This window comes from Vitis riparia, unplaced genomic scaffold (genome assembly GCF_004353265.1).
Source record: "Vitis riparia cultivar Riparia Gloire de Montpellier isolate 1030 unplaced genomic scaffold, EGFV_Vit.rip_1.0 scaffold615_pilon_pilon, whole genome shotgun sequence".
Taxonomy (NCBI): domain Eukaryota; kingdom Viridiplantae; phylum Streptophyta; class Magnoliopsida; order Vitales; family Vitaceae; genus Vitis; species Vitis riparia.
Window position 1 is genome coordinate 60,019 of NW_023269712.1, and position 21,256 is coordinate 81,274.

A 21,256-nucleotide genomic window follows, 5' to 3' on the forward strand; every position below is an offset into this window, starting at 1 on the left:
AACGGAATGAAGTGACAACATTTGCCATTCAAGCTTATACTTCTATTGTTGTGGGCAAATGATAGGTTGGGGGGTGCGGGAGGTGACGCCCCCTGCGGTACAGTTCAGGGGTATTTTTGGAATTTCATTACCCAAGAGTTAGTATAAATACCCTTTTGATGTAACTCTAATTTTAATATAGTGAATATCCTCTTACCTGTTCCCGTGGATGTAGGCAATTAGTCGAACTACATTAAATCTGCGTGTTCTTCTTTCTCATTTTTCAATTTTTCGCCATTAATCGTTGCATGGATTTCAACAACCCTCTCTCTACAATGATTACCTTAGAATGGATTAGCCTAATTTTTCTAATAGTTAAAAATTATAAATTAATATTATATTATTAATTTACTTTATAGTATTTTGAAAAAAAAAATTACTAAAATTGGGGAAGAATGTAAAATTTGGAGAGTACAATAATTTTTAAATTCGCCTTTTTAAATTCTATAATTCTAAGTTACACTAGTATTACACTGTATAATATTTTAATGTCCTTAAATTATGGATTAGAATTACAAAATAATATTATTTTTAATTTATTATGTAGTGTTGGTAGTAGAGGACATGGAGAAAAAGAAAGTGAAAGAATTTATCATCGAACTTGAAGATGAAATTCATGAGATTCTAGGTATGGTTAGTCGTTCTAACCATGATTGGTAGAATATTTATGAGAAGGTGTTAAATGAAATTAGCCATATGTATGCATGGAATCACCCATGTGACCTACTTCCAGGTACGAATCACGAACCATTTAAAGCATTGGATTTTTGACTTCTTAAGCTTCGAAAAGACATATAGCATGCATAAATTGGACTTCAGAAAGTGCTCCAAAAGTGGCCAAAATTACTGTCATCAAGAATGCTTCATGTTAGATTTCTCTTTGCTTCCCCTCCTTGCATTTCGGATTTGCTTATGGCAAAGGACTTTAAAGCTTCGGTTCTTCATGTTTCTGAGCTTTCCATTTGCTTTGCCATGGATTCCAAAGAACTCTCCTCAATCTTGGATTGCTTTGGTGATCAAATTACTAACAAGAACACCAAAACTTACACAAAGTGATTAGAAATGATTGCAAAGGTCCTTAATATGTTAATTGGGTTAAAAGGTGATAACTACTACTCAAAAGTGTTTAAAAGAGTTAATTACAAGCTATCAAATAGCACTTTTTGAGTAGTAATCAGTTATCCTTATACTTGTTGTAGATACACTTATCAGCATCATTAATGGAATATCCATCAGTTACTAACACATGATCAAACTTGTTGTGCCACTGTTTGGGAGCTTGTTTTAACCCATATAGTGATTTAACCAACTTACACACCTTTTTCTCCTTCCCTGGAATTACACAACCCTCAAGTTATTCCATATAAATTTCCTCTTCCAAATCCCCATTCAAGAATGTAGTCTTACATCCATTTGGTGTATCACCAAATTATGAATGGAAGCTAGAGCGATCAATACTCTAATTGATGCTATTCTAGTCACAGGGGCAAAGGTGTCAAAGTAATCTACATCATTCCTTTGTTTAAAGCCTTTGGCAACTAAACGAGCTTTATACTTCTCTATGGACCCATCTTGTTTTAACTTTTTTTTAAAGATCCACTTACAACCAATAGTCTTGCACCAAGAGGTAAATTTACTAACTCCCATGTATGGTTATACATGATTGATTCAATTTCACTATTAATGACCTCCTTCTAGAATGGTGCATCAGGAGAAGTTATAGCTTCTTTGTAGGATCTAGGGTCGTCATCCATTAGGAAGGTGTAGAAACCATTTCCAAGGTTTGTTTCTTTCCTATATCTTTTACTTCTTCTAAATCCAAATTCAGAAGGTTCAATAGACTTGTCTCTACTTGTTTTCTGAACTTGTTGTTCACCATTTAGTTTCATAGGAAAGATGTTTTCAAAGAAATCTGCATTCTTTGTTTCTATTATAGTATTAACATCTACAAGACTGTTTTCTGACTTAGTAACAAGAAACCTATATGTCGTACTATTCTCAACATAGGCAATGAACATTGCATCAAAGGTTTTAGGACCTAGTTTTCATCTTTTAGGTTTAGGGAGAAGAACTTTAGTTAAACACCCCCACACTTTCAAGTATGCTATATTAGGTGCATAACCCTTCCACAACTCATAAGGTGTTTTACCAGTTTTCTTTTAAGGTATTCTATTTTGAATATGACAAGCGGATAGGATAGCTTCCCCCCACAAGTTTAAGGGTGCTCTTGAACTTACCAACATTGCATTCATCATTTCTTTTAAGGTCCTATTTTTCCTTTCTACTACTCCATTAGACTCGGGGGAATAAGGAAGAGGAGTTTCGTGAATGATCCCATGATCTTCACAAAAAGAATTAAAGGGGTTGGACTCATACTCTCCTCCCTTATCAGTTCTAAACCTTTTAATTTTCTTAGTTGATTTTCCACTTCATTTTTGTACTTGATGAAAACATCTCTTGCTTCATCTTTGTTACTCAAAAGATATACCCTTGTATACCTTGAGTAGTCATCTATGAAAATTATGTAGAATCATTTACCACCTTTAGTCATCGTATTTTTTAGGTCTCCTAAGTCACTATGTATTAAACTTAGTAGATCTGATTCTCTTTCAAATGATTTGCAAGATTTCTTTGTGGTTTTAGATTCTACACAAGATTTACATTTTCCATGGTTTTCTAAGGACAGTTTAGGGATTAAACTCAATTCAACCATTTTCTTCATATACGAAAAGTTCACATGTCCTAGTCTACCATGCCAAATATCATAAGAGTCAACTATGCAAGCAGAAGAAGAAGATGCATTATTATTGATAATATCATAAACATTCAATATAAATAAACTCTCATTACAATAGTTTTTTTCCCACAAATGCATCATTCTTGGTTAAAACTATTTTATCAAAGTCAAACTAGATCCTCACTCCTGCTTTCCCAAGCAGAGATACTGACGCTAAGTTCCAGCGGATATCTGGCACATGAAGAACATCATTGAGGGCAAGCATTTTTCCAAAGGTTAGCTTGAGGAGAACTTTCCCTTTGCCAATCACTGGAGTAGATCTACAATCACCCATGAACACTTGTTCCTTTTCTTCCTTTATTACGGTATAGGAAGTAAATGCACTTTTATTCCCACATATCTGCTTGGTAGCCTCAGAATATACCACCTAGTCCTTCGTATTGGTGACCATGCTCACCTTAGAGGAGATTACTATTGTGATCACCTCTGCCTCTGCCAGATTTGCCTTTGAATTGGACTTCTCAATTCTCTTCTTGTGGCGACATTGAGCTGCATAGTGTCCAGACTTGCTATAGACAAAGCAATTACCCCATTTTTTAATAGTTAAGTTTTGGACCTTGTTTGATGCATTGGGTTTGGTCCTAGAGTTTTGTTTCTTGGACCTATTGTTTTTGGGTTTAGGTTTTTCTTCTACAACATTAGCCTTAGAAGACAACTCCTTAGGTTTCTCAATATTGTCCCTATTTCGGTTTTGTTCCTCAATCCTAATATGGATTATGACATCCTCTAGGGATATTTGTTTCCTTTTATTTTTCATGTTATTTTTTTAGTCTTTCTAAGACTCTAGAAGAGTCTCTACTAAATAACCAGCCACAAAAGGTTCAGGAAATTTAATGTCTTCAATAGCTAAGTCATTAATCCACAAGTGGTAGTCATGGAAAAACTCTTTAAAAATTCTCTGAAAAATTTTGTGAAAAATTGGTATTCGTATTTAGAGAGTGAGGGGTAACCTGCTTTTATAGGCCACTAATATAGTCCTAATGGGACTCTACTTGTAATCCAAACATGACTCAAAGTGGAAGGGGATTCTACTTATAAAAAGAATGGGACTCCACTAACACAATCCCAATAGGACTCTTCCCAAAAATATAAGACTAATAGTGGACCCCGTATTTCAGCTCATGCATCTTCCACTCGATGATGAGCTCAATTTTATTTGAAAATGATTTTATTTATAAAAAAAATGACTTGGAGTCACCACTTATTTTTGTTTTATTTTTTAAAGGGAAAAACCAAATAAGAAAGAAAACCCTAAGTGTGACTCCTTAAGGAAAAAAAAAAACGGGTCTGTGAAAAACCAAGTCTAGATTCGAGGGTCAGGTTACTTATTGGGAAGGTACGGTGGAGACCGTAGCACCCCTCTAAGTCCCTAAAGTCAGGTCTCTACTAATAAAATGAAGCCGACGTGGCAATTTACGAGTAAATCAATGAATATCCTGAACGATCATGCACACATAAGAGTCGAGACGTGCATAGGCAATGATTAGAAGGAAAATGGGTACATACCTGGGCAACGAGCCGCCATGCGCTATCAATAGAGAGGGTTAGTGCACAATTAGGAATAATCGCATGTATGTCAGAAAGTAGGATAAATCAATCACGTATGATAATCAAAGCAAGCGATCAATCAATCAATCACGAAGTCACCCATGTTGGGCCCCCACCAAAGTCCGTTTATTTAGCATGACTTAATGTCACAGATTCCCTTATTTTGGAATTATGAAAAATTTGTTCACGCTTATTAAAATCAAGAGGAGCGGAAGATCGTTTGAAAACCAGAGCGAAATTAAAACTATTTGAGAGAAAATTAGACTTTTGAAATTTAATTGAAAAAAAATGGAATCTCGAAGATCACTAGAAAATTGGAGTTTTAGAGTTTATTTGAAGATCAGACTCTTAGAGGTTGAATGTGAGAATGTGAATTTTAGAAATTGAATTTGAAAGAGGTTGGAATTTTGAAAATGATTTGAGGGTTCGGGATCTTAAAAAAAAAAAGATTAAGTTACGAAAATTGGGATTATGAGAGTTGAATTTTGAAAGATATCAGAATCGTAAGTTATTTGAGAAGTAGAAATTATGAAAGTTGATTTATGAAAATTGGAAATCTCGAAAATCATTTGAAGGCGGACTTTTTAGAAATGAACAAATAAAATGGTAATAAAAAATAATGATGGTAACAAATGAGCAACTGGGTAAATACGGTAATCGGAACATTAGGAACTGAAAATTAGGTTCGGAGATAGGACACTTGGAATTTTAGATAGCTAAATTTATAATCGGAATTTTGAAGAATTAGACTTTAATGATTGAGATTTTTAAGAGAAATAAATGGGTAAATATGGAATAAAGTTATTAATTAATCAAAACGATATTTGGATGGATGAATAGTGAATAGTGGGGTCTATGAGATTAAAAATTAAATTGGAAAATCGGATTTTGACGAAAAATGACATTTGAACGGATGAAAGTGAATAGTGAGATTTTGAAAATTAAGTTTGGAAGTCGGATCTTTGAATAATTGGACTTTAATTATTGGAATTTTTAGAAGAAAGAAATAAGTAAACCTGAAATTTATAACAATGATAACAAAGATGATATTTGAATGAATAAAAGTGAATGGTGGAATTTTTTAGTCTCAAGGTTAAATTTGGAAACCCGATTTCGAAGAATTGAATTTTAATGATTGAAATAAATAAATAAATAAACACGGAATGATGATACTAATTAACAAAATAAAAAAGAGAATAGTGGAATTTTTCTAATTGAGAATTTGAATTGGGGCGTTGGATTTTTAAAGGATATGACTTTGAATAAATAGGTGGGTATGAGATTATAATACTAATTAACGAGAATAATATTTAGGCGAATAAAAATGGATAGTAGAATTTTTGGGATTGAAGTTTTAACTAAGGCATGGGGTTTTCAGAAGATTGGACTTTGAATGGAATAATGATTCTAATTGATGAGGATAAAATTTAGATGAACTGTAGAATTTTTAGGATTGAAAAATTGAGTTAAGATAAGAGATTTTTGAAGAATTAGGTTTTAAATAAATAGACGAATATGAGATAATAATCCTAATTGACGAAAATAAGATTTAAACGAATTACTGAGAAACTAAATTAAGACAGGGGATTTTTGAAGGATTAGATTTTAAATACTAAATAAACATGGGATAATAATTCGATTTATGAAAATATAATTTAAACAAGTATTTGAAGAATTAAATTAAAAACATGGGATTTTTGAAGGATTAGGCTAGATAAATAAATGAATGTATAGGATGATAATTCCAATTGATGAATATAAGATTTAAACAAGTATTTGAAGAATTAAATTACGACATGGGATTTTCTTAACGGATTAGACTTCGAACAACTAATAATACGGGATGATGATTCGATTTACGAAAATAAGATTTAAACAAGCATTCGAAGAATTAAATTAAAGCATGAGATTTCTGAAGGATTGGTATAGATAAATAGATGAATATATAGGATAATAATTCTCATTGATGAACATAAGATTTAAACGAGTATTTGAAGAATTAAATTACGGCATGGGATTTTCTTAATGGATTAGAATTCGAACAACTAATAATACGGGATGATGATTCGATTTATGAAAATAAGATTTAAACAAGTATTTGAAGAATTGAATTAAAGCATGAGATTTTTGAAGGATTGTTATAGATAAATAGATGAATGTATAGGATAATAATTCCCATTGATGAACATAAGATTTAAACGAACTATTGAAAGATTAGATTAGGATATGGGATTTTCTTAATGGATTAGAATTCGAACAACTAATAATACGGGATGATGATTTAATTTATGAAAATAAGATTTAAACAAGTATTTGAAGAATTGAATTGAAGCATGAGATTTTTGAAGGATTGGTATAGATAAATAGATGAATGTATAGGATAATAATTCTCATTGATGAACATAAGATTTAAACGAACTATTGAAAGATTAGATTAGGATATGGGATTTTCTTAATGGATTGAATTCGAACAACTAATAATACGGGATGATGATTTGATTTATGAAAATAAGATTTAAACAAGTATTTGAAGAATTGAATTAAAGCATGAGATTTTTGAAGGATTGGTATAGATAAATAGATGAATGTATAGGATAATAATTCTCATTGATGAACATAAGATTTAAACGAACTATTGAAAGATTAGATTAGGATATGGGATTTTTGAAGAATTAGAATTTTAACTTTAATAAATGAGATTTTTAAAAGATGATGAATAGATATATGGGAAATAATAATAATAATTAACAAACATAATATTTTAAGCGAATGAAATTGAATAGTGGAAATTTTGAGATTGAAAAATTAAATTAAGACATTAGATCATTGAGGAATTGGGCTTTAAGGTTTGAGATTTTTAAAAGAGGATAAAAAGATACATGAGAGATAATAATAATAATTAACAAGCGTAATATTTAAACGAATGAAATTGAATAGTGGAAGTTTTGATATTGAAAATTTAAAGAATTATTTAAGAATAGGATTTTTGTTAAGAAAAATAAAAGATAATATAAAATAAAGTGAAATAAAAATGAAGAGAAATAGATAAAGAAACAAATGAGATGACAATAATAACGTGAAAGTTGGAATTGGGAATTATTTAAGAATTGACACTGTTATAGCTAGTTGAATAATCAGGTATAATCAGGTTTTAGGGGCGCATTTAAATAGCGGGAATCAAGACAAAAAAACAAGAACAACAAAAGGAAAAGGAAAACAAGTGTCCAATGGGCTTGTATATCAAGATGTCCATACTAAGTGAGATGCACTCAAAGGTAGGCCCAAGGAGGAGAAAGCCCTTCAGGTGATGTCCATGGACCTTAGGCTTCCTGGCAACCCCCCAAAAAAAAATAACAGGCAAGAAGAATAAACTAAGTACGTAAATAGGAAGCAAAAAAATAAATAAATAAATAAAAATAAAGGATAAAGGCAGCGTATGCATGCATGCACTTTCCTTAGCAGCCCTGTCTTCATACTTCCACTCCGTAGCTTTCTAAGTTGAGGGCGCGTCCACGTCATCCCGGACAACAACAAACGGCAGTCCATGGGCGCCGTTGGGGTCTCGAATCCCGATCCTCGCCATAAAAAAAAAAGTGCTTCCGGGAGAATGAACTCCCTCCATCTCGTGCTCCTCCTCGCGGCGTCACCGGCATGGGCGTCGGCAATGATGGTTGTGAATGGGTTGCGGGGTAGTTAGCAGCCACCGTGAGCTCGGAAGCTGCTTGGAGCACCACTCCAAGATGCCGACTGTGCACCGTTGCCACAGCAGAAACATTTGCTGGGTTCAAGGGGCTTATCCTCTTCATCGTCACGGATCACTTCGGGTTAGAGATAGAGACCACAGTGCCGGAGATGAGTTAGGCATGAAGTACGTTGGAGATGACGACAATAACCACCGGAATAGCATTAACTAGGGCGGCGGAAGAAGAGGATACATGTAGATCACGCGAAGTGAAAGATGAAGTGGAGGTCCTGTCCCGAACGTCAACATGTCGGTGTTGCTTCTTGATGGCGACATCATCGACATTGAAGACGTCAGATAATCAGCAGAACGGGAGGGTTTGGTTGAGGTCTTGAATTCGGTACGAGACGGAGCATATTGAAAACGCCAACTTCATTGAGATTTATTGCAGGTTTCAGGTGGGTGTCCTTTTCTATGTCGGAAAGTGCCTGAAGTTAGGATATAATGCTGAAGACAGTGGAGGGTCTGATGGATACGAAGATAACGATGATGGGTATGGAAGTGGGCGTAAGAGGAAAAATGGGTATGTGGCAGTGGGGGATAGAGAGAGAAAAGGTGGCAGCGTGGGTATTTGGAAGTTTGGGGTATGAAGGGATGGATGTGAATGGGGAATAATGAAATGATAGAATGGGTAAGGAAACAACACGTAAAGCAGGTCAGCCTATTCACCAAGAGTTTTAGCACTAGGCACTGATTTAAGGCTGACATTATGGTCAGCACGAAGCGCTGTGACAAGTTTAAAATGGTCAGGCTGGTTGCAGTCATCTGCCAGTACACAGAGCTGGGCAGCATGCCTCTCAATCACCTTAGCACCTTCATGGTGGCCTCGTACAAGTCCACCATGAGCCAATGATTTCCTCAGGACAAGCTGCAAAGCTGTCATGAGGTCCAAGGTCTCACCTAGAGGGGCACTAGCAGCCTCATCTCCAACAGCTTCATCTCCAGACATTTTTCTCAGTGTAAGTTCACAGATGAGAAGCGTCCTCCCTAGATGATCCTGGTATGCAAGCCCGCCCGAATATCTCCCAAACATGATATCAACCAATACATTAGAGTCTCAGTTCAAACATTAAACTAAGCTCTCAAACAAGATGCCATAAAAACTTCAGCGGAGTGATAGTCATGGCACTTCCCTGACTAGGGGAACTCTAACTCAAGGAATGGGCAGTAAAGCGCATGAATCCCGGAAGCCTTGCAACTGATCTTTTTCAAAGATGCCCCAATGCAAGCAACTAAACCCCAAACATGATACTTACGCTGAACACATCAGAAGCGAAAGTCACAATGGAGGAAAACAGAGCATATAAAAGAAGAAATAAGGCGACTAAATCTAGCTCTCTTCCATGAAAATCACTGAGAGCCAAGAACCGGTGGGAGGTTCTTAACAGATTTTAACACACAAACAAGTAGCAGAATCTTAACGCAACACATACCGGAGAAAACAGAGTCTAAGCGAACGGAAACTGAGAAATGGGTTCAACACGTTAGACAACCAACATAAGCATCCAAGTGTTAGGAAGAAACATCGAATGACTGAAATAATGGAGAACTTAAGGTGTAAAAATAGCTAAACCTGAGCGATCCTCTCGATCCAAAGTCGTTTTGGTTCTCAGCAAGTCGCCACTTCCCTCCTCTGTTCTTCTCCTCTGTTCCTCCCCTCTGTTCTTCTCCCGCCCCAGATATCTAGCTTTTTTTTTTTTTTTTTTATTCCTCTGTTCGTGTCTTCCTCAGCAAGCCATTACCGGCTCTCCTATTCACCCGTCAGCGAGCATGGCTTCTCAACCACCATGGCCGCCCACGTCTCTTGCCGTGTCTATGAAGCTGTTCTCTTTTCAGAAAAGGGGCCCCCCATCCTACCAAAGAAAGAAAAGCTCCCTTCTCTAGGGTGGTGGCAGCGTAATTAAAAAATAACACCTTGGTCTTGGAAGGAGGGGTCTACAACATGATATTATTTTATTTTTAGATGGATAAATAAACAAATATATTTATGAATGTCAAAACATGTCTATTAATTAATATTATAAAAATCAATTATTATGAAAAAAATATACAAACAAATTAATTCTAATTAAATAAATAAATAAATGGTAAGTTTGTGTCAAAAATAAAAATACAAAAACAAAGATAAGCAAATTAAAAAAATAGTTAATATTATTCAAAAATAGTTTCTAATAAATTATTTCTATTTAATCTTAACCTAAAACAAGTATAGTCTTACCTTATCAAAATTATTTAATTTTATTATACTTCATGAAAAATTAACTTACTTTAATATTGTCGAAAAATCGGGTTTTTTTTGTCCATATTTTATGAATTTTAGGTTTATCCTTGCATCGGCATGCTCCATGACAAACGGTGCCCTAGTTTCATGCGGTTTGCAAAACGCGTGGTTGCCCTTGTTTCACGCGGTTTGCAACCCACGCTGCACGAGTTTTGATTAGGATGTTAAATTGTCTTGTTATCCAAAGTCAAAGGATGTGGGCTGGACTGTTGGGTTTGATCCTATGCACATGCACTTAGTTTGGAATTGTGGGTCTCCCCACTTGGGCTATACTTTTAAATTTTATTTAAAAATTAAAAATCTAAAAGAAAAATGTATGCTTTCATACACGTATTTGAATAAATTATGACATATAGCATGATATCCTTATTAAATTTTAATCACTCCTGTTTGACAAATTGTCATTAATTAAACAAATAAGATTAAATATTAATCTCATAACCTCACTGGAAAAATTCAAAATTAATGAAAGGAATAAATAAAAAATATAAGAAAATAAAATTGACACATATATGATAATGGATATTTTTTTTCATTCCTATATTTCTTCTATTTCCATGTTTGGTACATAAAAAAGTTGTGCCGAATTTAATATTTTATTTATTTACTTTTTTTTATTTTTTACCTTTATTTTTTAGATTAATCTCCTAAATTCAAGTAATTTGATAATTAAAATATACTTCATTGCTTGAATGCAATATTGATTGAAGTTTTGGAATATATCCAATTAAGTAAATGAGATTGTTTTCAACACACTATCAGCATCATGGTTATTATATGTTAAAGAAAAAAGTATATATGTTTGGTTGTTGAAACTTTTGGTTTTTGATAGAAAAAATTAAAAAAAGAACATAGAAAAAAAAAGTAAAAATGGAAAATTAATTTGTAGATAAAAAATTATTTTTTCACCCTCATTCAAGCTCATTTCACTTATATGTATTTTTCTTTATATTCATAAAGATTAAATAATTTAAAATTTTAATTTTTTTTATTATTAATTTTGATTATATTTTATTGGTAGATTAAATATGAGAATTTTTTTCTCTTTTTTAAAGCATTTTCCTACAGGATATAGCCTCAAATAGATAAATAAATAAATAAAAGTAACCAAATAATCATAAATTGTGGGAGATGAGAGTTATGAGAAGATGGATATTGATGAAGTCTTTCCCATGTGAAAGGTCTGAAATTCTCACCTACCCGGACCAAAGCATCCAGAGATCAGATCTTTTATCTGTTGACTCTCAATGCTACCATTTCTTCCCTGAAATTTCAGCCCACCTTCCTCCTAACTTCTTCCCTATTCACCTCCCCGAACTTTTCTCAAGAAATAGCTTAAATGCTAAGCTACCCCTGTCTCCTAGCCTGAAGAGAAATCAAGCTTCGAAATCTCTTCTAGTTGTGACACAGAAAGAGGAGAAGAAAACAACCATGACTTCCACAAACACCCAGATCATCTCTTATTCTCCTTCTTCTTCTTCTAAATCAACCCATCAATTCACTTATGAAGTCTTCTTGAGTTTCAGAGGAGAAGACACCCGCCATGGTTTCACAGATCATCTTTATGAGGCTTTGATTTCCAGTGGAATTCGCACCTTTAGAGATGATGAAGAACTGGCGAGAGGAGGAGTCATTGCATCTGACCTGCTGAAAGCTATTGAAGAATCAAAGATTTTTGTTATCATTTTTTCGGAAAACTATGGTGCCTCTAGGTGGTGTCTAGATGAACTCGTGAAGATCAGTGAGTGTGGGGCAACCGAGGGGCGACTGATTCTACCAATTTTCTATCATGTGGATCCAGCCCATGTGCGGAAGCAAAGCGGGAGTTATGAAAAGGCATTTGTTGAACACGAAAAGGAAGCAGATGAGGAGAAAAGGGAGAAGATTCAAAAGTGGAGAAGTGCCTTGGCAAAAGTTGGCAATCTTGCTGGATATGATCTACAAAAATATCAGTAACTATAATTTCCTCTCATCTTTTTCATTGCAACATTTTCTCTTTCAATCTGGGTTGACCTTTATCTACTTAGGCCAAGTTGTTATAAAATTTAATTAAACCTTATGAATTATAACTTTCACATATAGTACATCCAACTTTACCCAAAACAAAAAAAAAAGAAATTCTGAATTTTTTTTTATCCAAACTACTTTTCAAAAAAGTTACATTGAATTTTTTTTTAAAACATTTATTTGATTCTTTAAAAATGTAAGGGAAAATCAAGGGAAAAATAAAAAATAAAAAATTGAAGAAAATAAAAATGGATTTCAAGACAACAAATAAATTTGATATGCTTCCAGAAACTCATCTCAATTGTTTTTTCTATTTAAATTAATATGAAATAATATGAAATTGTATATGTTTTTAACTAATTTTAATTATGTTAGTTTTTTTTGGAATTTTTTTAGTAAATCAAATACAAGAAATCATAATACTTTCTTGTAACAAAATATAGTATTAGAAAAAGAAAATATTGGGGCGAGGTAAATATAACTTCTTTTTTTTTTTTTTTCAATCTAAAAAGATTAAAATATATTTTATTTTTTGAATTTAATTGATAATTAGATATTAAAACTGCTATTTTTTATTTGGTTTCCAATGAATCTTAACTTTATTTGATGATAATGTTGTTTTTTATTTTGATAATTTTGATAATCGTTGTTTTTGGTGATGACATGGATGAATTGTTTTTCTTTTTTAATTTTCTTTGAAAGCTAATAGGATTTAATTTTTATTGGGAATAGATCACTTAAGGATTAAGTATTTAATATTAGATTGACACTTATTATAATAATAAAATAGTTGAATAAGAATAAAAGTAAAGTAAAAAATAGTTATGCTAAAAATTTTATTTTGTTAATAATAAAATACAAAAATAAAGTAGAATTGAAAAAATATTAAAGTATTAATATGCCCAAACCAACTTTAATAATAAAAAAAATAGAAAAATTACCAATGAAAAAAAAAATTTCAGTCTTTTATAACTTTATTAACTTTATAAAGAACATATAAATAATTTAAAAATATATATATAAATTTAAAATAATATTATTATATCTTTTTTTTATTACAAATGAAATGAGAAAATATTATATTATTTTTTCTTTTTTATAATTTTTGAAATTGAAATGACATACATTATATTACATTAATTATTTCTTTGAAAATTATGAAAATTCAAATAAAGTTATTTTAGTCTTTATAAAAAATAATAGTAATTAATCTTTTTCTATAAAATGAAATATATTTTAATCTTTTCCAACTAAAAAGGTGAAAAATTAATCATAATTTTTTCAAATATTTCATCTCATTATACCTTATTCCATTTTTTCTCCAAGGAATATTTACTTTTGAATTGCTACTCTCTTTCTTCTCTTATATAAATGGAGACAAATAGTTGAAAAACAAAAATCATTAGAACCATCGTAACAACTTCCACAAAAAATTTGAAGTGTTATTCCATGCATGTTAAGCCCATGAATTAATTGAAAATTCTATTCAACTCAGCATTTCCTCACATTGATAATGCTTTTTTCCCCCTCTTCTTTGTGATCTTAATTTTATTTTATGATCTTAAAAATTATCTATTGCTCCAAACGAAAGTCACAATTAGTTTCTCCTGTTGATCTCCTTCTTCCGATAAGCATAATACTTTCATATTCCTATTGTATTAGCATGGAATTAATATATTGGTTTTCTAGCTACCCATTTGTTAGATATCATACTAATTTTTTTTTCCTTTTTTTTTAAAAAACAAATCTGTCATAATGAATGAAATTATTAACAAATTTTCATAAAAACCCGAGAAGCCTAACTTTTTACTATGGCTAAGAGAAAAAAAAAAAATGATTTCCTTATATTTGAATAACATAGAAAATAGTATAGAAAGAAAATTACACCCCTTCCTCCTCCTCAAGTAGGGAAAGTTTTGTTTCCCCTTTTGGCCTTTTTTTTTTTTTCAATTAGCATTATACTTCACTAACTGAAAAAGTACTTAAATTAGTAAATTGGGTGATTTTTTTTCCTTTTTTTTTTGGTGGGGGGTAGGGGTTCACATTTGATTAGCCACTAGTTCAATCATAGTGGAGAATCTAAGTATTGCTAATTTACTTCACATTTTTTTATTTTTACAACTTATTTTAACTTAGCATATATACTTTGTAATTGACAGATATGAGACAAGACTTATCAAGAAAATTATTGATGTCATCCTCAAAGAATTGAACTCCAAGCTCTTACTACATGTTAGCAAGAACATAGTTGGAATGAATTTTCATTTGGAAGAATTGAAATCATTGATAAAACTTGAGTCAAATGAGGTTCGCATGATTGGGATTTATGGGCTTGGTGGAATTGGTAAGACCACAATTGCCAAAGCTGTATATAATAATATCTCACATCAATTTGAGAGTAGAATTTTTCTTGAAAATGTTAGAGAAAGATCCAAGGACTTCTCAAGTCTACTTCAATTACAGAAAGAACTTCTTAATGGTGTCGTGAAGGGAAAAAATAAAAAAATAAGTAGTGTTCATGAAGGGATTAATGTGATAAGAAACAGGTTTCACTCTAAAAAGGTTCTTCTTATTCTTGATGATGTAGACAATTTGAAGCAATTAAAATTCTTAGCTGGAGAACATGGTTGGTTTGGTCCTGGAAGTAGAATCATCATAACCTCTAGAGATCAACAGTGTTTAAATGTGCATGAAGTCGATGCATCATATGAAGTTGAGGCACTAAATTACAAGGAGTCTATTCAACTTTTCTGTCAACATGCTTTTAAACAAAACATTCCTAAAAGTGACTATGTAGACCTCTCAAATCGTGTAGTAAATTATGTGAAAGGCCTACCATTAGCTCTTGAAGTTTTGGGTTCTTTTCTTTTTAATAAAAGTGGGTCTGATTGGGAAAGTGCGTTACAAAAACTAAAGGAAAATCCCAACATTGAAGTCCAAAATGTACTTAAGATAAGCTTTGATGGATTGGACAAGAAAGAGCAAGAAACATTCCTTGACATTGCGTGCTTCTTCAAGGGATGGAATGAAAATGATGTAACAAGACTAGTAGAGCATGGAAGGATTGTAATAAGAGTTCTTAGTGACAAGTGCCTCATAACTCTTTTTGGTAATACCATAAGGATGCATGATTTGGTAGAAGAAATGGGTAGAGAAATTGTTCGACATGAACATCCTAAAGAGCCTGGGGAACGGAGCAGATTGTGGGACCCCAAGGATATTTCCCTTGTATTGAAAAAAGAAATGGTATGGATCAAATGCATTAACTTACTTTATATATAGTGTCATTATTTTTGTTTAAGGAATTATATATCTTTAAAGTTTTTCAAAGGTTTTATATGTTTCATGCTTTATTTATCTTCATGTACTTTTAATTTTTAGGGAACGAAAGCAGTTGAAGCGATATTTCTAGACATGCGTACATCAAGAGAGATCTCATTTACTACTGAAGCTTTCAAAAGGATGGAGAGACTTAGATTATTAAAAATTTACTGGAGTTGGGGTTTTCTTGATTATATGGGAAAACGGTGTCAAAAGCTCCTCCTTCCTGAAGACTTTCAATTTCCTTCATATTATTTAAGATATCTTCATTGGAAAGGATACTCTTTGAAATCCTTGCCTTCAAATTTTGATGGAGAGAACCTCATTGAACTCAACTTGCAGCATAGCAATATAGAACACCTTTGGCAAGGGAAAAAGGTAGTATTAAACTTAGTTATATTATGTCTTCCCTTAGATTAATTTTGAAGTTCATGAGAATTTATTTGCTAAAATAAAATAATTAATTTCTTTTGTTGCAGTATCTTAAAGAGTTGAAGATCTTGAATTTATCAAAATCTCAGCAGCTGAATGAAATCCCACACTTCTTAAATATGTCAAATCTGGAGCAACTAGATGTTGAAGGTTGTAGAAGTTTGGATAATGTTGACTCATCTATTGGTTTCTTGAAGAAGCTTACTTTGTTGAATTTGAGAGGGTGCCAAAAGATTAGGAGCTTGCCAAGTACAATTCAAAACTTGGTCTCTCTTAAAAGTCTTTATATAGATGGTACTGCTATTGAAGAATTACCCTCCTTAATCTGTCATCTCACCTCACTTCAGTTGCTATCTATTTGTAAATGCAAAAACTTGAGGAGTCTTCCGAGCAGCATTTGTAGGTTGAAATACCTTAAAAAACTTAATCTCTCTGGTTGTTCAAACTTGGAGACTTTTCCGGAAATCATGGAGGATATGGAATGCTTAAAGTCGCTTGATTTAAGTGGAACGTGTATAAAAGAGCTTCCATCATCAATTGAGTTTCTAAAACATCTCGCTAATTTGCACTTAGAGAGTTGTAAAAACTTGAGGAGTCTTCCGAGCAGCATTTGTAGGTTGAAATACCTTAAAGAACTTAATCTCTCTGGTTGTTCAAACTTGGAGACTTTTCCGGAAATCATGGAGGATATGGAATGCTTAAAGTTGCTTGATTTAAGTGGAACGTGTATAAAAGAGCTTCCGTCATCAATTGAGTTTCTAAAACATCTCGTTTCTTTGCGGTTAGTGAAGTGTGAAAACTTGAGGAGTCTTCCGAGCAGCATTTGTAGGTTGAAATACCTTGAAAAACTTAATCTCTTTTATTGTTCAAACTTGGAGACTTTTCCGGAAATCATGGAGGTTATGGAATGCTTAGAGTTGCTTGATTTAAGTGGAACGTGTATAAAAGAGCTTCCGTCATCAATTGAGTTTCTAAAACATCTCGTTTCTTTGCAGTTAGTGAAGTGTGAAAACTTGAGGAGTCTTCCGAGCAGCATTTGTAGGTTACAATACCTTGAAGAACTTGATCTCTTTGGTTGTTCAAACTTGGAGACTTTTCCGGAAATCATGGAGGATATGGAATGCTTAAGGTGGCTTAATTTAAGTGGAACGTATATAAAAGAGCTTCCATCATCAATTGAGTTTCTAAAACATCTTGCTTATTTGCTGTTAGTGAAGTGTGAAAACTTGAGGAGTCTTCCGAGCAGCATTTGTAGGTTGAAATACCTTAAAGAACTTATTCTCTCTGGTTGTTCAAACTTGGAGACTTTTCCGGAAATCATGGACGAAAATTTAATAAATCTTGGTTTATTAGAAACTCAGAATATGATGGATGGAGTAGCCCCAAGTGATTTATGGTGCCTATCCTCGCTGGAAGAATTAGATCTAAGTCAAAACAATATGTGTCACATACCTGCTGCTATTACTCAACTATGTAATCTAAGACGCCTTAATATCAGTCATTGCAAGATGCTTGAAGAAATTCTAGAGGTTCCATCAAGTCTAAGAGAAATAAATGCACATGATTGCCCGATCTTTGGAACTCTATCAAATCCATCTACTCTTCTTTGGTCTTTTCTCCTCAAATGGTTCAAGACAGTTGAGGTACAATTTTTGTTTAAACTTTTTTTTTTCTCTCTTTTAATTACAAGTACTTGTGAATTAATTGATATTTATTTTAATTTCCTATTTTCTCTGCAATTAATAGTTCTAATTTACTTTGTTTGTTAAGCTGACCCACCTCTGGAAATGTTACTTTTAATTGTGCAGCCTACTTTGAAATGGAGAAGTATTAATCTAGGAGGTAATGGAATTCCAAGGTGGGTACATCATCAGGAAATGGGAAGCCAAATAAGAATAGAGCTTCCTATGAATTGGTATGAAGATGACCACTTCCTAGGATTTGGATTTTTCTGTCTTCATCATCAATCAAAAAAAATGAATTTATGTTTGGAATTTGATGAAAGAGAGTATGCTTACGTTGGAGAATCAATTTTCTGTAGGGACTACCTCGAGATTAATGATAGTGAATCAGATCAAGTGTTGCTAGTGTACTATCCTAAGATTTCTTTTAGGGATAGTACACTATCCCTAAAAGAAAGTAAATTAGATTTTCTTCAGGCTTCATTTTATGAGTGTAGTTGGGGCGGCGAAATCAAAAGTTGTGGGGTTCATCTTATATACTCTCAAGACGGTCAACAGAACCATATCTCGTCGATAGATTTTCTTGGCACCCAAGATGATGAAGACAACCATAAGCCTATGTTGTTGAATATTGAGAATTTTGGTGACAACAGATCAACAACAAAATCTATCAAGAGAAGTCGTGATGGCGCAGAACATAACCAAGCAGAGGAACCACACCATAAAAGATTGAGAGAACCCAACACCCATCTCAAGCTTCAAACTCAAACACCAACCAGCAGGTACATCAACAAAACTTTCTTAATTTACATTTAATCATCTCTATACGTCTTCAGTTTGCTCATTTAAGCTATCATGAAAATTTATTAGGAAGTCATCTTCCTTTTTCTTCCTCATTACTTCATGATTTAGAGCACATCATTATCATATATGTGGCTTGTGTAGCACTATATATTTTAATATCTATATTTTAAAAAATAAAAATATATATCCTATTTAGCTAATAAGTCAAATGCCCTACACTTAATTTTTAGTTCTAAAATTTTTTGTGAATAACTTTTTTTGTGAAACTCTTTTATAAAAATTTTAATGAATTAACTATCATGTATTTTGTGATTAAGGCATGTGCATAATAAATTATGGGTGCAACCCCATTTAGATTTTATTTTTTAGAAATAAAAATAAAATAAAATTTCGAATAAACAAGACAACCTAAAAATAAAAATATATTTTATTATAATTTTTTTCCATTGTTATAAATCATTTAATAATTTTTATGAATCATTGCAAAATGTTATTTTTTTAAAAAAACTTTTTCAAGGACTCTTTGAGCCCAAACTTATAGAATTTAATCGATTGTCAAAGTTTTACATCTCTCATTAAAATTTAAATTGATGTGCATCCATTTTTCAATAATTAGATAAATTATTTAAGTTTTTAAGATTTTCATGATTTTATTTGAAAAAAAGTTCCCCGATTATTTTTAAATATCTTAATTATTTAAGTTTTTAACTTTGTTTACTCTCCACATTGATTCAAGGACTCTCCTGAGACGGATTCTGTCATTTCTCAATCTAGAATTTTCCTTCAAGTCCTGGATTTGAAGAAGAATTTGAGCCACATTTGCCATGGAAGAAAAGTGGTTGCTACCGTGTAGCTGCTGACATATATGCACCAGTGGCGGGCCTTCACCGCTACAATAACATCACTATATATAGACCAGTGGCTCCCGCTCACCCCCACTGCAAAACCCATTCACGGTGTTGATGCCATTCCCATTCCCTTCCTCTAACAATGAGAAGTATTCAGACGAAAAGAAATTTTGCAGGTAAACGTGCCTTTCCCTTTCCTTTCTTCTAACAATGAGCAGTACAACCTTCTTTTCACTGACTGAAAGTCACCAAAACTTTTTTGGTTTTATTTCTCAGTGGTCAATAATGAAGATTATTGGAGTGTGGATGAAGAGTCTTGGTATTTTTTTTATTCACTCATTATTCTTTCAACCAAATGACTTTTAGTTTTCTGATTCACCAAAACATGTCATTTTATTTTACTTTATTTTTCTGATTCACCATATGGTTTCAATTTTTAGGGTTTTTTTTTCTAGGGTATTCTTCTCCATCTTTTGGTTTTATTTCTCCACATTCTATGATTATGTTGGGATCCCATATCTTTTTTGGTTTGATTTCCTCTGGGTTTTCTTTTGATGGATTTCTCATCATTCCTTCTTTCTAAGACAAGACAAATATAATTCGTACCTGGTAAGATAATGTTTATTAGATCTTCAGAATGAGAAATTTTTTATGGAGAGAAATTAAATGATGCCATGCATCATCATTTGTCCCTAGTAGAACTACAGGTGATTTGTATGTTGTTTGGGTAATTGGTGAAGTTTCAGATTGCCTTGGGCTACTTGAGTTGCATGCCAGTTGGGGGGAATTTTTGATGGAGAGATTTTTTATTGCAGTATGCTTCCTTGAGACCAAAACTATGGGGAGATTTCAGTATTTGGGGTTAGATGCGGGGTGATTTATTTGAGTCTATGTCCATGAATAAAAAATTGTATAGAATTTAAAACAATTAAATTAGAAGAAAATAAAGTAGTTTTAAAAAAAAAATATCTAATATCATTTACAAAAAAGAATAAAATGTTCTTTTATTCACTCAAATCCCATAATCAACATCAACTAGCTTTAGTTGGTGTAAGGTTCCAGTATAAATCAGTGAACAAAAAGAGTATTTTTCATGTCTAGTAATAGCATATCTCTATCATGTTACAAGATCTGCAGTGGTGAGATCTTTTATTAATGTCCACTCCCTAATCACATCACCTAAAATGGTAAGGATATTTTTCTGGAAGAACATGGACATTTGGGTGTGAAAAAAAAAAAATGTTGTAATCACTTAGTGACATCAGGCTTTGCTCCATGCCTCAATATGAAGTGGCTTAATTTGGTGAGTGATGATTGGATATCATTGGTAGGAAAGGTCAGTGGTAATTCAAAGCCCAATTCTGATCAGTTTACTCTCTATTGTTCACAATTTTCCCCCATTTCATAGGTTAGACTTGAGCCACTCTCACCCAAAAGGGAAAACAGGGGGCTCTTCCTGATGGTAAGACCATTGGGGCGAAGTGGGTTTGAATATTATACATCGTAATCTTTAGGTACAAAACCAAATAGGTGGGTAAATACTAAATAGACACTAAAAAGGGTAATTGAAATTTTCTTTGGTGTTCAAAAATTGTGTTTCATTTACCAATGGTCACACAGGCCAAAATTGTGGGGAGATTTTGGAGAAAAACACCAGTGATATTAGTATAAGTTTCTCCCTTCCAATAACCAGCTAGCACACGTTTCTCTGGGTGATTTTTCTTAGCCCTCTTCCTTCCTGAAATTTTCATAACT

The 21,256-nt window shown here is 32.7% G+C and overlaps 2 protein-coding genes across 2 annotated transcripts in view; one reads left to right on the forward strand and one right to left on the reverse strand.

Annotated features, from left to right (window-relative positions):
• Positions 1-7,590: 7,590 nt before the first annotated feature.
• LOC117910131 (40S ribosomal protein S12-like) lies at positions 7,591-9,744 on the reverse strand. The gene has a single exon (XM_034824189.1). The coding sequence runs from the start codon at positions 9,157-9,159 to the stop codon at positions 8,788-8,790; it is 372 nt and encodes a 123-aa protein (XP_034680080.1). The 5' UTR covers positions 9,160-9,744; the 3' UTR covers positions 7,591-8,787.
• Positions 9,745-11,538: 1,794 nt separating this feature from the next.
• The window catches only part of LOC117910128 (disease resistance protein RPV1-like), a 64,958-nt gene continuing 55,240 nt past the window's right edge, over positions 11,539-21,256 (forward strand). Inside the window, exons 1-8 of the mRNA XM_034824187.1 lie at positions 11,539-12,359; positions 14,574-15,660; positions 15,796-16,113; positions 16,215-17,810; positions 17,976-18,025; positions 18,209-18,631; positions 19,390-19,677; positions 19,778-19,820. Coding sequence (XP_034680078.1) covers positions 11,539-12,359; positions 14,574-15,660; positions 15,796-16,113; positions 16,215-17,810; positions 17,976-18,025; positions 18,209-18,631; positions 19,390-19,453 — 4,359 coding nt within the window. The 3' untranslated portion in view covers positions 19,454-19,677; positions 19,778-19,820. The remainder of the gene's footprint in view (positions 12,360-14,573; positions 15,661-15,795; positions 16,114-16,214; positions 17,811-17,975; positions 18,026-18,208; positions 18,632-19,389; positions 19,678-19,777; positions 19,821-21,256) is intronic.